Consider the following 14,323-nt stretch of genomic DNA (forward strand, 5'->3'; position numbering starts at 1 on the left):
ACGCGGCACGGTATGTGTCTTTGGGTTCAGTGCGCACAGGCTTGTCCAGTCTCAGAGACCACACTAAGCCGGCCATAAATTCCCAACTGAAATCCCCTTAGCCCTTCCCCAGAACAGTAGGACCCCCGGAACTCTGAGGCCTGCACTGGATGGGGTCTCCGTGTGTGTCCCACGCCGCCCCCCTGTTTGGTGCCGCGGCAACTACCGCTTCGAGGGTCTCCGTAGAACGCGCCCAAGACCCTCTTAATTCCCCTACATCATTATCCACATAAACGGGGGAAACACTTGCCTGTGCCACCCTCAGCTACTGCGAGGACCCCCCAGAGTGTGGTGGGGATGGGGGACATTGAAGTGCTTTACGGGAGCCAGTCTCGGCAAGCCGGCAAACAAAAGCTGCAGAAGCGGCAGAAAGTACCCCAGGGCATTTTAAAAAGAAATTATGTGCGCACACACGGCAGCCCCTCGCCCCTAGCCTCCTATCCGCTCCGCCGGTGGGCTCACGACCACCTGTCGCATCCCCGCGCGCGCCCGCGCCCCCTTCCCACGCGCCCGAAGCCTTGCACTCCGGACTTGGAGCTTAAGATGTGAGGCTGCCCAGGTCTGGGGTCTGCGGCTCAGGGGTTCAGGGGTATCCTGGGGTGATGAAACTCTCCTGCAGTTCCCCCCTCCCCCCCCCCCCGAGGAGAGTCATTTGGGTCTGGGAGGGAGGGTTTCAGCTCTTGCGCTCAAGCAGCCCGGGGCCCACGTCTTGCATCACGTGTCCCACAACGCAGGAGAGCTCTCTCTCTCTCTCTGGCCAGGGGATAAGAGAGGAGAAAGACTCCAAATCAGTCAGGGAGAGGACTGGAAGGAGCCAAAACATCCCTGCGAGGCCTGCGCTCATCAGCCCCCTTACCCAAAGTCCGGGGCTGCCGGCGCCAGGATCCGGCTCCCGGAGCCGCCTCGGCACCGAGGCCGGCGTCCTCTGGTGGCAAAGAGTGAGCACTACGAGCGATTTTCGGACCGAATCGGCACGCTCCTCAGATCCAAGCAGGCGGGGCTGGCCTGGAGCAGAGAGAAAGAGAGAAAGAGAGAGAGAGGAGGGGACAAGGGCAGGCCAAGGGGGGGGGGGCCGGGGGCAGCCTGAGGGGATAAAAAGTGGCCAGGAAGGAGCCAAGCCTCCACCAGCAACAATAGAGTTGCTTCCACCACGGTCTTGGGTTTGAGGCCCTGAACCCCCAGACCTCAAGAGGGCTGGAAAGTGAGGTTGGAGAACTTTCTGGCTGGTACTTTGAATTTTTTTGAAAAAATTTTTTTCACCCTAGTTCGGTTGGGTGCTCCGTCTTACGGGGCCCCAAGTTTATTTTAAGAGTCCGCCACCGTGTTATGGGCGTGCGCAACTGCCTCGACGGCAATAATATGTCAGGACAACGCGATATCCCCCTTGAACTCGGGGAGCAGCCCGAGCAACCATCTTTGGAGGCCCCAGGGGCAGCTGCCCCCAGTTCTGGGCCTGGCGCAGCCGAAGAGATGGAGACCGAACCGCCTCACAGCGAGCCCGTCCCCATCGAGAGTGAAGGCGAGGCCTGTGGACCCCCAGAGGTCTCCAGGCCCAACTTGCAGGACCTGGGCCAGGCCATCGAGGAAGCCGGAGCCCATGGAGGCTACAGCCCACCTCCTGAGGAAGCCATGCCCTTCGAGGTCGAGCAGCCCAGCTCAGGAGGCTTCTGGCCTACCCCGGAGCAGCCTGGAGACACCATTGGGGCCCGTGCAGGCCTTGAGGTCTTCAGCCAGGCGCTCATGGAGCCTGGAGCCTTCGGTGATGCCGGACCAGGCCTGGGAGGCTACAGCCCTCCACCCGAAGAAGCCATGCCCTTTGAGTTTGAGCAGCCTGCCCAGGGAGGTGGCAACCAGCCTGTCTTGCAGGTCTCAGACCTCGCTCCGGGAGGCCCAGGTGCGGGGGTCTTTAGCACTCCTCCGCAGGAGCCCCAAGCTCTCAGACCTGCAAACGCAGGCTTCAGAGGAGACCATAGCCCTCCCCCTGAGGAGGCTATGCCATTTGAGTTTGATGGAGCAGCCTTTGGGGACGACAGCCCACCCCCTGGGCTCCCCCGAGCTATTCCACAAATCGACGGCGGCAGCGGCGGCCAGTCCGCGGCACCCGCGGTCCCGAGTGCGGTCCTCCTCGCTCCCGCCGCGAACGAGCCCCCCCTCTGGGTCCCAGGCGCCATCGGCAGCCCATCCCGAGAGGCTGTCAGATCTCCTCCACACTTCGCGGGCGACAGCCCCCCGATGGAGATCTCCGGACCCCCGCTCGAGATTGGCAGCGCCCCCGTTGGGGTCGACGACGCTCCCGTCAACATGGACAGCCCCCCAATCGCGCTTGACGGCCCGCCCATCGAGGTCTCCCGAGCCCCAGTTAAGAGAGAGCGAGCAGAGGGAGAGAGACCCCCAGTTGAGGGAGAAGCAGCCGAGATGGAAGGAGGCTCAGCCGCCGCTGTTGCGGAGGGAGGAAAAGTCCCCTCTCCGGGGGACCGAGCCCCTGACGCCGGGGCCAAGCCTGCTTCTCCAGCCGCCGGGGCAGCCGCTGCCGCCCCTGATGCTCCAGCCGCCGGGGCAGCCGCTGCCGCCCCTGACGCTCCAGCCGCCGGGGCAGCTCCAGCCGCCGGGGCAGCCCCAGCCGCCCCTGACGCTCCAGCCGCCCCTGACGCTCCAGCCGCCGGGGCAGCTGCTCCAGCCGCCCGGGCAGCCCCTGCCGCCCCTGCGTCTGGAGCCCGACCCAAGCTCCGCTTCCTTAGACCCCCCAGCCCCGAGATCCAGGCTGCCGATCCGCCTACTCCGCAGCCTCCTCGCGCGTTTGCCTGGCGGGGCAGGTCTGGCCGCAGCCGCGACGACGATGAGGGGTCGGTCAGCAGCGACGACGACCACAGCAGCGATGAGTCCGACGATGGGACCTCCGGATGCCGCCGCTGGCTGCAGCCCCGGCGAAATCGTCGCCGCCGAAAGCCCCGGCGCAACTTGCTCCGCAACTTCCTCATGCAGGCCTTCGGGGGCTGCTTCGGCCGATCTGAGAGCCCCCAGCCCAAAGCCTCGCACAGCCCCAAGGTCAAGAAGATTCCTCTGGCGGAGAAGCGCAGACAGATGCGCAAGGAAGCCCTGGAGAAGCGCGCCCAGAAGCGCGCAGAGAAGAAACGCAGCAAGCTCATCGACAAACAACTCCAGGAGGAAAAGATGGGGTACATGTGTACGCACCGCCTGCTGCTTCTAGGTAATGCGGCGGACTCTGCCCGCGGGGAGCAGGGCCGCCGGGGGACCCCGGGAGGGGGTGGCAGGGCTGCCCGGTGGAGCTCAGGGCCTGGCAGCGGGAGGAGGGGGTCCAGGCCGAGGCGGGAAGAGACTGCTAGAAAGTTCCAGTGAGGGGCCCTAACTTTGCCCTGGGAGCGGGAGGGGGCCTCGGTTGGGCTTGGGTGGCCGAAGTATGTGCCCTCCAGGGAGAAAAGTGGTGCCGAGCAACACTGAGGGTCGTTTCCGGCTGGACAAGCCAGCGCCAGCGACCGTAAGATGCCCCCGAGTCCTGGGGTGGGGGCCGGCAAGAAAGGCGGGGGCTTCAGGTGAGCCAGGAACTGCCGGGGAGGGGCCCCGGGGTTCCCCAGGCTAGGCCGGTTGGGGCCGTGGTGGGCTGGGGTCGTTGGGGAAGGTGCGCCCCCGCCTCGCCTGGCACTGCTGCTTGGACTCAGACAGCTTGTCGTTGGTGTGTGTTGGTGTCCATATTGTGTCCGCCTGTGCATGATATGCTCAAGTGTCCCCCAATTCCCATCCCTGGCACCCCCAGATTACCCGCCGACTGTGTACTCGTACTGGGGAACGGGCTGTCTTGTGTTTTGCGCCATGGCGCGGGCAAAAACTTTCCGTGTTTGCACACTCTGGTGGTACCTGGACGCTGGCGCTCTGCAGCGGGCGGCGCGAAAAATGCGGAGGAGAAGCTGGTGGGACATCTTGGGGAGTGTGTCGGGCCACTGGCGCGGGAGAGAGGGGGCCGCCTCTCGCTGGCCTCCATAACCTTTTTTCTGTATGTCTTTCTCTCTTTTTTCCCTTTGCGCTAAGCGTTTCCTCACTTCTCATTCGTTCGCCAAACCCTCCCGCCTTTACGGTTGAAAAACCAGACACTCAGGTATCTGGGGCGTCGGGGCTACACACATAAAGTTCAGTATTCTGCACACACTCAGCTCACCTGGTGGGGGGATGGAGGGAGGAGGGGGGGGGAAAACCCACTTAATCTGCTACAGGCAGGTCTGGATCTAAACCTACACGGGACTGGGTCCAAGAGGGTGGGCGTGGCTGTGTTTAAAAAATATGAAATAATTTTTTTCCTAGGGAAGAGCCCGAGGTAAGCCAATCATTTACACTTTTACAAAGAGTACAGTAGGAGGGGCTTGGTTTAAAAAAGACTGTTATGCGTTGGGAGTGGAATGCTGTCTTGTCTTCGAAATGCAATTAAAATAAAAAATTTTAAAAATGTTTCCAGTGTATTTTAAGTATATGGACGATATGTGGTAAAACTGTGACTATGACTTGTGAAATATGTAAATGTTTGCATGTGAATCTTTTCAAGCAGCTTTAGCTGGGGGCAGAGAGGATCAAAGGTAAGATCCTCTGCGAATGGACTTGGGATACCAAGAAATTAAAAAGGTCTTGTGTTCATAACCACATCGGGTACGTTTGGCGGCCCTCCGCCTTCTCCTCCTTCTCTCTTCATCTTTCCCACCTTTCAGGGTCCCCTCGCCCCTCTAGGACTCTCCCACACACACACAACAAGTCCCTCCCCCCCATCTCCCCACCTCTGTGGCTCTTCCCACACCCCCTACTTCCCCTCCTCCAGCCTCCCCTTGGCTCCCAGCTGAGGTGCTGGCTCCTTGTGCCACAGTCCATCAGAGCAATTAGCAAGGGTCTGACTGTGGCTTGAATGAAAATTTCAAAAGTGAAGCTCCACAACCTTAATTTCTTTATTTTATTCTTTAAGACCTTTCAAGGGATTTAAAGATCACAATTTCTAAAGCTGGGCTACATTTGTTGGTGAAATATTTTATAATGTGTGATGCTTTTTAGTAATGACATGGACAATAACTATTGGCTTCTGTGACATGTGTGTCTTTCACAAATCACAGTTTTAAACACTGTGGTCATTTTAGTGCCACCCACCCAGGGAAATAATGATGTCGTCATTTTCTCAATCACATATAGAAGGGATGCAGTTTTAAATTTGGGATGTCCCAACCGTACTGATAGCCAGAGCCTTAGATGACAACACGCTCTTCTCCCGCAGACAACTAGTTTTGCCATAACAGTCCCATTTCAATATTCTGAGCTTAGCTCTGGGAAGCTGGCCTCTGATGGGGAGGGGACACACGTGGGTACAGACAGGAAGCCAGGTGACAGTGTCCCTCACTTGCCGGGTCCTCTGTTCTGGGGGAGTTGGGGTGGAAAGCACAGTCCACTTAAATCAGGACTGGAGGCTTAAAACCATAGATTATGCCCACCCTGCAGCAAACTGTCAGTCCATGTCTGGGGCCAAGCCTTAAGAATATTAGAAGTTTACCTTGCTCACCCTTGTTTTGTATCCAGGGTGCAAAATTAACCTTAATAAAAGGAAATTTACTGGGGTCATCCCACAGTGGTCCTGACTCTGCTCTCAGGGAGCCAGCTGGTCAAGAAGACCAAACCCCAGGCTACATCAGACACGAGCCTGAACTAGGACAGCCGGTGTTACCTGCTGCCATAATGCAGTTTGTCGAAACGGCTCATTTCTGACCAGCCTTCATTTGGCCAAAGTGACAAGAGCGGTACCCCATCGGGGTCTCAGTTACTGATTGGGGGAGAGAGGGCAGGAAAGAAGGATGAGGACTTATATTTAGGACAAGACCTCTTACTAACAGTCTAATTCTAACATAAAACAAGACATCCATATATTCCTACCACTGAAAATGCAGGTCAAAAGAGCATCCTTCCATATGGTTATGAATTTGTGACATGCACACTCATCTGTTGCTTTACAACTGTGTGTGTTTGTGTGTATATACTGTTTCCATTTTTATTGCCCAGTTTAACCATATTAGAGGGAATTTTTTTAAAGGAGATAGATAATCAATAACATGACAAATTCTAGAATATGTAAGAGATGAAGGCTTTTTTTATTTGACTATTCAGTAATAGACTATTTCCATGTTTTTGGAAACCCAGTTTGGGTATGAGTCCCCCGTTTTTTTAAGACTTGAAGGGCCATGTAGATTCGAATTTTTTAGTATCTGCTACATTTCATAAAAGTGTGCAGGCAAATGCTATAGATGATAATGGCCATCCTGTCATGACCCTTTATTTATACAGTGAGTCTCAGTTAATTGTATGATAATTTATTTATGCCACCAGGTACAACAGTGATGCATTACATCCCATCATGCAGAGGGCCTTTTTTTTTTTTTCTCCTCTTCTTCTTTAGTACAGCCATTTTTCCTTATTCGGAATGCCTCCACTGAGCTTTTTGGTGCAGTGGGGAGGGCATAGCTTATCAGGCCACCAAATCTTTAGAATTAAGAGACTTTTGTGATTTTCCCTATTTGTCTCCCCAGTAGTATTTTATGCCTCTCGAAGGCCAAAACTCTTTACTGCCTTTTAAAATACAATTTCCCATAGATTTGTCTCCAAAAAAATGTTTTCTATACAAGTAGGTTCATTTTTGTAATTTGCCCACATTATGTCTATCATGGGAAATTGATATTAGGCAAAGAAAAGTGGGTCCCTGGGCTTTTTGCACACCCCCTCCTGACTTGAAAGGGATAGCCTCCCTGCCTTCAGGTATTAGTAACCAGTAATAGTAATGATCACGCATAATGATACCACATTCTTATTGTATTTTTAAAAGCCTTTCATCTAAGTCACATTTGTCCTTTGAAACAGCCTTGGGCAATAAAAATGTGGTAGGACCCCATGTCATAGGCAAATAAACTGAAAGCTCAGAGATTAAATGTCAGGGACTTTTGCTCAAAGACTGCAAGGTAAGTGAAGGAATCAAAAGTTTCTAATTCAGATAAGACAGTGCTTAACAAAAAAGGTGGTAATAAGCGATGAAGCATTATTTAAATGTAAAGCATGATTGTGCGTGTGCTATGTGCTCTTCAAATCCCTTGTCAAATGACAGGTGTCTAGCAGTCTTCTGCTTTCTGAAAGATAGCCAAACCCAACAGATCACTGGTTATAAATGTCCATTGAGTGTACATGACACGTGAGCTCCCCCATTTCTGAGATACCTGTCATCACTACGGTGATATTTGGTTTCCACATTTGCTTTAACTCATCTGCCAACACTGCAGTCTTAGTTTGTTTATTGGGCTTTGTTCTTTTTCAACTGCAGGTTTCCTTTAGGATCCTCTGTGGTTTTCTTCAGTGGGGTCTAAAGCTTTCCTTACTCAGAGTTCCACCAAAAAAATAAATAAAATAATAATAATTAACAATAATACTAAAAAGTGGGCTTCAGTGCCTAGCTCCCTATATGTACAGTGTTAGAGAAGCAGACTGCTTAAAATCCTGGCCTGGATCAAATAACCCTATTAAAATAACTCTTGTTTTAATATTCTTCATAGTGATTTTTTAAGTATTCCTTACTTTTAGTTGGAGCTTAATTCCTACTTAGCAGAAGTTAGCGCATAGTCTTAGAAATCATGTTTGACTTTTATGCGGGAATGTTGGTATTAAGCAAAAAAAAAAAAGTATATTTTTTAAGAGAAGGTAGCCTAACTGCCTAGATTTGAAATTCCTCGTACTGTCATGCCTCTACTTCTTTTCGGAGTCCTTTCCTCCCCCCCCCCCAAATAAAACTCACCGTCACCCCCAGCAAAATTGTGGCATTCCAGTGCTTCTACATAAAGTAACTTTCAGGAGGCACAGAAATAGGCTTTCATTCAATAGAATTAAAATTGGTTTCTACGCTTCTTGGTTTCTTTAACTGGTGGCAGGGGTGTTCTTTCCAAACCCACCTTGTGCCTCCTGGGGTTCCTAGTGGAATGTGAAATTAACATGCCACTTGTCCATTTCAAAATCAAATTTCTCAGGAAGAGTCACAGTTTTCAAAATAGGAAGGGCTGGGCCGATTGATAGGACAAGATTGCCCCCCCCCCCCAAGTGAAACACTCAAGCGTTGGTCAGTCTAACAATTAGCCCTCTCCAGCCCTGGTGCCCCCCAGTAACAGGGACTCTGAGACTATGGCTCTGCTACACCCTCCTTGACAAATTTCCCTGAATTAGACTGGAAAGGGGTTTTGTCGCATCAGGTTCCTATTCTGGCCTGTGGTTACCCTGGGCATGAGATCTTGCCCCTTCAGGGACGGAGGAGAATCAGCCTGAGTCTGTCTCTCCTTGAGAGCCCTGCTGAAGAATCAACAAATCCTCAGTGGCCTTTCTGAAAGGACAGGTGGGATGCCCCAGATACAAAGTACCGTGGGGGTAGGCCAGGGAGCCTCTGAATGCGGAAGAGGAGGGGCATTTCCAGAAGAATCAGAGGTAGACCTGTCATTTTTCCGTGACTCCTCTAAAAAGAGGGCCAGATACCAGAAGTGAAGTTACCCTGTAGAAATTCTCAACCCTGTGCCTGGCACAGGCAAGTGCCCAATAAATGGTAACCATTGTTTCTAGAAATTCTCTTCGACTTTTCTCTCCCTGCTCCAAGTAAGATTTTGGGGTTTTTGTTTGTCTGTTTTCTGTATTCCCCATGAGACTGTTAACTTGTAAATTCTAAAAGTACTAGGCACCCATTCTTCCGCTACGTTTCAGAGTACACTCTTTGTACATACTTTATAAATTAAGGTCAGCTCAAACAGGAGACAGATGACACCTTGCCGAATTTAGGGTTGTGTGAAGTCACTCTCAGGTGAGTGACGTGGCCAAGAGAAGATGAGGAGAGACCCTGTTTTTACTTGTCCTGAAAAAGTTTCCCTATTCCCCCTTTCCTTTCCCCCACCTCCCCCCACCTTCTCTTTTATTATTTATATTATCCTCCAATCTATAAACCAACTCCATACTGTGGTTGAACCCAGGGACCTGAGCGCAGATTGTTGGATGTTTACTACACATGCAAAAAAAAAAAAAAAAAGATTGTTTTTAGTCTCCCTTCTGACAGCCAGACGATGAAGCAGGCCAGCCAGTGGGACTGAAGATGAGACCTCCAAGAATGAGGTAAGAACAACAAGAAAAAGCAATGCTTGATGTTTAATTGTTGTTGATCATCACACGCTCATTTGGGACCCAGGATGCTCTGGTCTCTGACAAACAGTGAGCACACGGGTGCCCACCTTTCACGTTAGAATTACCAGAGGGTGGCCTGTGCAGGAACTGGGCGCTGTAACATGGGAAGAATGTTAGGGAACTGATCTGTGACAGAGTCATGAAAATGAAGGGAGTGTGCCTCTGTTGTACTCGCTTGGAGGGAAAATCCCAAATTGCACTGCAGAGTAATTTGTTAAACCTCAGGAGAATTCGGGAGCCTTGACTCGTGGAGCTCTGCCCACAGAACTTGAACATTAGATCTTACTAAATGCTTCTTAATGATTCAGTTTGGGGCGAGGAGAGAGGTGTATAAATTGTTATCTGATCCCAGACTTATTATGAGTCAGTCAGCGTTTCCGACGTTGTCACACACATTTGGTGTGTGGGACAGAGTAAGTACCTTAAACTGCCTTTAATGAGCTGATAATGGGAAGGAAGATCTCTTGCACCCACTTCCTAAGGAGTGCCGTGATCCGGCTCCCCATCCCCGCTAGACCACAGTTGAGTCTAACCGGGAGGCCGGGGGCACCCAGAGGCACCCCCTTGGTTGACACAGCTCTTGCCTCCCCCAGTCAACAGACCCTGTCACCTCCCGCCTCGTTTCTAATTATTAAATAGAACAGTTTTTCCTTTCATCAAACCAATGGCTAGTGTGCAGATGACTATGAAGGGATTTTTTTATTATTATTTTCATAGGGAGGCTGTATTCAGGTAAGTTTGCAGGATTTTTGAAAAGAAAGACTAATGCTCATCCTAATTAATGCCCCAAAACTGAAGTCAGGTGGCAGTGCTAGAGTCCAGGGCCAGGAAGGCCTGTTTCACCGGCCTGGGTCCAACTGAAAATGACGAAAACCCCCAACCTGTCGGGAGTAGATGGTGTTACTTAGGAAGGGTCTGGGTACTTAAATGCCTGGGACCATGTGAACACACCCTTTTCAATCTTCTCGTCTATGTTAATTCCTTAGCATCCGAAGGACTTAAGCAAAAGCCTGCGAGGTCCTTGTTTATAAAAAATGAAACCTTATTTGTCATCAGTCCCTTGAGGTTTTTTTTTTTTGGCCTTTTGGGGCTTCTCAGATCGTAGAAAGTGTCCATCTTAATTCCTTACAGCCTCTGTCTATATGGGTCCATTAGGCCTACGAGATGCGTAATTAACATATTAATACAATCATATCCATCATTCAGGGGTCCTTCCGCCCCCCCTGCCCCCACAGCTGTGAATGTTTTAATGACTGACTTTAGTAGGGCCCAGAGATGGTGAAGGTGAGTTGATATTTCAGGTGGCCACTAGATGGTGAGACGGTGTAAGGCAAAAAAAAAAAAGGTGTCACATCTATGATTAAATGAGAGGGAAGGGCACATGGAGCAGGGGTGGATAGGGTCCTGCTCCACTTTCACCACCACCCGCACCCCGGGACAAAGCCCACATCTCCTAGGCCCCGAAGCTTTAGTCGAACCCAGCCTTTTGTTTGTAAGGTGTGACATCTCCTTGTTTGTTGGCTAGGCGGTGGGATTTGGGGAGCATTTTAGGGGCCGTGTCTAACACGAGGGTCCTCCATAATAGTTCTACTGATGTTTTGTCGTGGAAGCTGTCTGTTAGCAGCACTCTATATAGATGTCCAGCAGCATCCCTGATCTCTGCCTCCCGGATGCCCATCTCTGTCCCTCACACACACACACAGCCCACCCCACCACCACTAGGTACACACACTGTGCGACAATCAGAACTGTGTCCCCTGGGGGACAGCAGCATCCCCAGTTGATAACTTCCTGCCCTAACATTATCAGTATCAAATTCTGGGGAAGGTTGAGATCACACATGTCACAATTGAGCACCTTGAAAAGAAAAGATATCTTCAGAGAGAAAGGTTATTGACTCCAGTTACTAATAACCATTCAGAAATGTTTGCCGCAGTGGAGGCGACCCTGCGTTCTTGGGTAGAAGTAATTTCCAAAAAATCACAGAAAAGAAGGTGACTCAGATGACCCTAAATAGGACAGAAAAGGGAATTATTCCAGGGAAGTAAGTAATGAATTGGTCAAAGACTCTGATTAACAAATTCAGTCCCATAGCCAATCAATGGGCCGGGATAAATCAATGCTTAAATAGATTTTAACCCTTTCATGATCATCTCTACCACTTAGAGGTTCTTTTGTAGCAGGCTGGGGATTCTCCCTCTGTCTGGTGTGTGCTAAAGTAATTCACTCTGCATTGTAGAGAAGGATGCCAGGATCATCAGAACTAGTACTCAGATAACTGTTAATAGAGCAGCACTGGGTTTGCATGTGTCCCACAAAACATTAATGGAGCCTTTAATTGGTAGTGTGTGCGCACACACATGGATGTAGGCTCTTAGCTGGTCACCTTAGTCCCAGGTCCACAGGGGCCAGCCCAACTGCATGGAAGTGACCCATAACCTTTAGCAACTGATATTTCAAGGCAGAAAGTTACCTTGTGGGGTGGTGGTGGGGTCCCACGGAAGGAATGCCTCTGAATGACTACCTGAGAAAGGTAAAATGAGATCTTTTAGAAATAAAACATAGTTGTGTCAGAAGTCATAATCCAAGGACATTTCCTGATCAAGAGTCTTGCACTTGGTCTTGGAAAAGGTGGTAAACGCCCCCTCCTCCATCCTAGGGCAGAATCTATAACCAGCATCTGGTATGTAACAATCATAACAAGACTAAATCATGATTTTATTTTTAAACCGGGGCCTGACTCCCCCGCACCCCCAACCTTGCACCTAAACAGACTCTCCCCCAGTTAATCGTTATAGAAGAAGACTTATATTGCTTCTTTATTGTATTTTGAGCCCAACGCATTTATATTCTTGCCCCCATCTGGTCTTTCGATAGAGCTGTTCGATCTTATAGATTCATCAGATTGAATTTGTCTTAAGCAAAGTGTTTTTTTTTTTTTCCTTAAAGTGTTTGGAATTTGTGATCTTTGTTAATCACAAAGTCTAGAAGGAAAAAAAAAAGTAAGAGAAGAACTACTTTCCATCCCCAGCCATCTATATGAATTTAAATACTTTTGCTTTTATTATTGGGATTACTTTAGGGTGAGGAGTAGAAAGTGATTGGTAGTTTGATACATTATTTATCAGATATGTAAATTTAAAAATATCATTTTTTTATGTGTTTCGAGTTTAGCTAAGTGAAGTGCCTCTAACTAACACATCCTTATTGCAGAATCCTCGAAATTACCCAAGGCATGTTTTTTGAATGTTGATTTTGACATTTTGCCTGGGACCAAGTACAACATCTTTCCAAGGAAATACTTAGAAGACTCCGGGCAGAACCCAAAACAAATGCCAGACATTAGGGGAAAATTTTTGAAAGTTGGGTTGCCAGAAAACTAATAGCTATTTATAATTAAACATTTGTGTGTGATTTCATTTCTTCCTTTTTGCTGCTAAATGGGAAGCATGTTAGATCATTTTGTTTTACAAATGACCAGGGCTGGTTTTAAGATGGACACTTGAAGGAAGGTTCCCCTTTCCTAGTGGGAGTCTTTGGAAATTTTCCTGATGGGATCCAGTCATTCTGGAGCACTCTTAGGAAATCATTTATCGTGGGGTGGTTTGGCATGGGGTTGAGCGTATGGTGGTTATTCCTTGCTGTCTTCCCGCATTGCCCTGATGGGGGAGAGAGTCTGATCTGATGGGAGAGGGGATGGGCGGAGGATCCCCAGCTTTTCTGGAGGGTTCTAGGAGAGTGGAAAGAGATTGCCTTAGGCGTTAGGGAGGTTTCTCATTCCTGGGACGGTGGTGGTTTCTAGCGCTCTATTATTCAAGGATCCCATGAATTTGCCAAGTGACATCCAGAAAAGGCCAAAGGTTGATTATCTTTCAAGTGTTGACAAGCCTTCATTTTGTGATGATTCTGCAAGAGTAATCCTGAGGTCCTGCCGTGGTCACGGGAGGGACTTAAATTTGATGGGTGGTCTAAGAGAAAGCCAGGGGGTATCTCTGTGTCCAGCTGGAGGTATAAAGAAGTAACGAGTGACCCAAGGTAGGGGGTGGGCAGGTCTTAAAAGGATTCTGGGTAGAGTACATCAAAAACCCTTGTAGACGTCTTATCCAGAGACTTGAGTTGACAGGTGGCAGAGGGCTCATTTTTCTTTTTCTTTCTGATCTGAAAACCTTGATCCCCCAGAGGTGGGCGGGGGGGGGGGGTCCGACTTCAGATATGAGAGCAGGCTCAAAATTGGGAGTTGACCTTTCATCCTGCGGGAAGAAGGGGTCAAGGAGAAGACCCTCGGGGCTTGTCCTGTCCCCGCAGAGGTTTGCCCAGCGCAGAGATGGGAGCAGAAATCAACCTTCTAGGGAATTCTTATTCCCTTCTTGCTTTCCTTTTCTTCCCCCTCTATTTTAAGATTTTTTTTTTAACAATTAGATTCCTTTTTTAGGGGGCCTCGGAGCAGGAAATAGCTTGTTTTTAGGGAAAGAGTTGAGATTCCGCAACTGTTTGGGGCTGGGAAACAGAAACAGTAAAATAAAGCGAGGCTGTTCGGAGCTGGCTGGCAGATGGCGCTCGGCTTTTACTGTTGGGAGCCTGCCTTTTCAAAACTCACCGCGTGCTCCGCCTTAGGCAGGGCTCTGCATCCCCCTCCCCTAATCATCTTTCTCAGGGACACAGCCCCCGACCCCAAAGCCTAGGGTATAGTTTTAAAGATTCTTCCGTTGAACAATTGATTTCTGAGGACAAATCCTGTCACTTTTTAACTAGTGGCTCTAGAGACCTTAGCCAGTGCGGAAAAACACACTATCACAGTGACCTCCAAATTCCTAACCCACGTGTGTGCCATGCTGCTTCTGGGAACCAGCTCTGAGACCTTGGGCAAATCTAACTGGGTCCCAGTTTCCCTCATCTGAAAAATGAGAGGGATGCCCTCCTCACTTTAAAACTTTAGTTCTCTTGTAAAAAGTTTACCTAGCACAGGTATGCTACCCCACGCCCCCCCCCCCACACCCCCTGCCTTTAAAGAGTCCTTACCAAAATGGCAGACTGTATAGGAAATTTTAGGCCT

At 49.8% G+C, this 14,323-nt stretch overlaps 1 protein-coding gene across 5 annotated transcripts in view; it reads left to right on the plus strand.

The window, feature by feature from the left end:
• The first annotated feature begins 1,365 nt into the window (after window positions 1-1,365).
• The window catches only part of GNAS (GNAS complex locus), a 54,065-nt gene continuing 41,107 nt past the window's right edge, over window positions 1,366-14,323 (plus strand). For 4 of the 5 annotated variants that reach the window (XM_088026817.1, XM_028089100.1, XM_028089101.1 and 1 more), the window contains exon 1: window positions 1,366-3,247. In XM_088026817.1, coding sequence (XP_087882943.1) covers window positions 1,366-3,247 — 1,882 coding nt within the window. Of the gene's footprint in view, window positions 3,248-3,470; window positions 3,591-14,323 lie in introns of all 5 variants that reach the window. The other variant, XM_028089099.1, reaches the window with a different exon arrangement.

This window comes from Eumetopias jubatus, unplaced genomic scaffold, assembly GCF_037043125.1.
Source record: "Eumetopias jubatus isolate StellerSeaLion01/CBP00866 unplaced genomic scaffold, mEumJub1_p1.0 scaffold_9, whole genome shotgun sequence".
NCBI classification, from domain to species: Eukaryota; Metazoa; Chordata; class Mammalia; order Carnivora; family Otariidae; genus Eumetopias; species Eumetopias jubatus.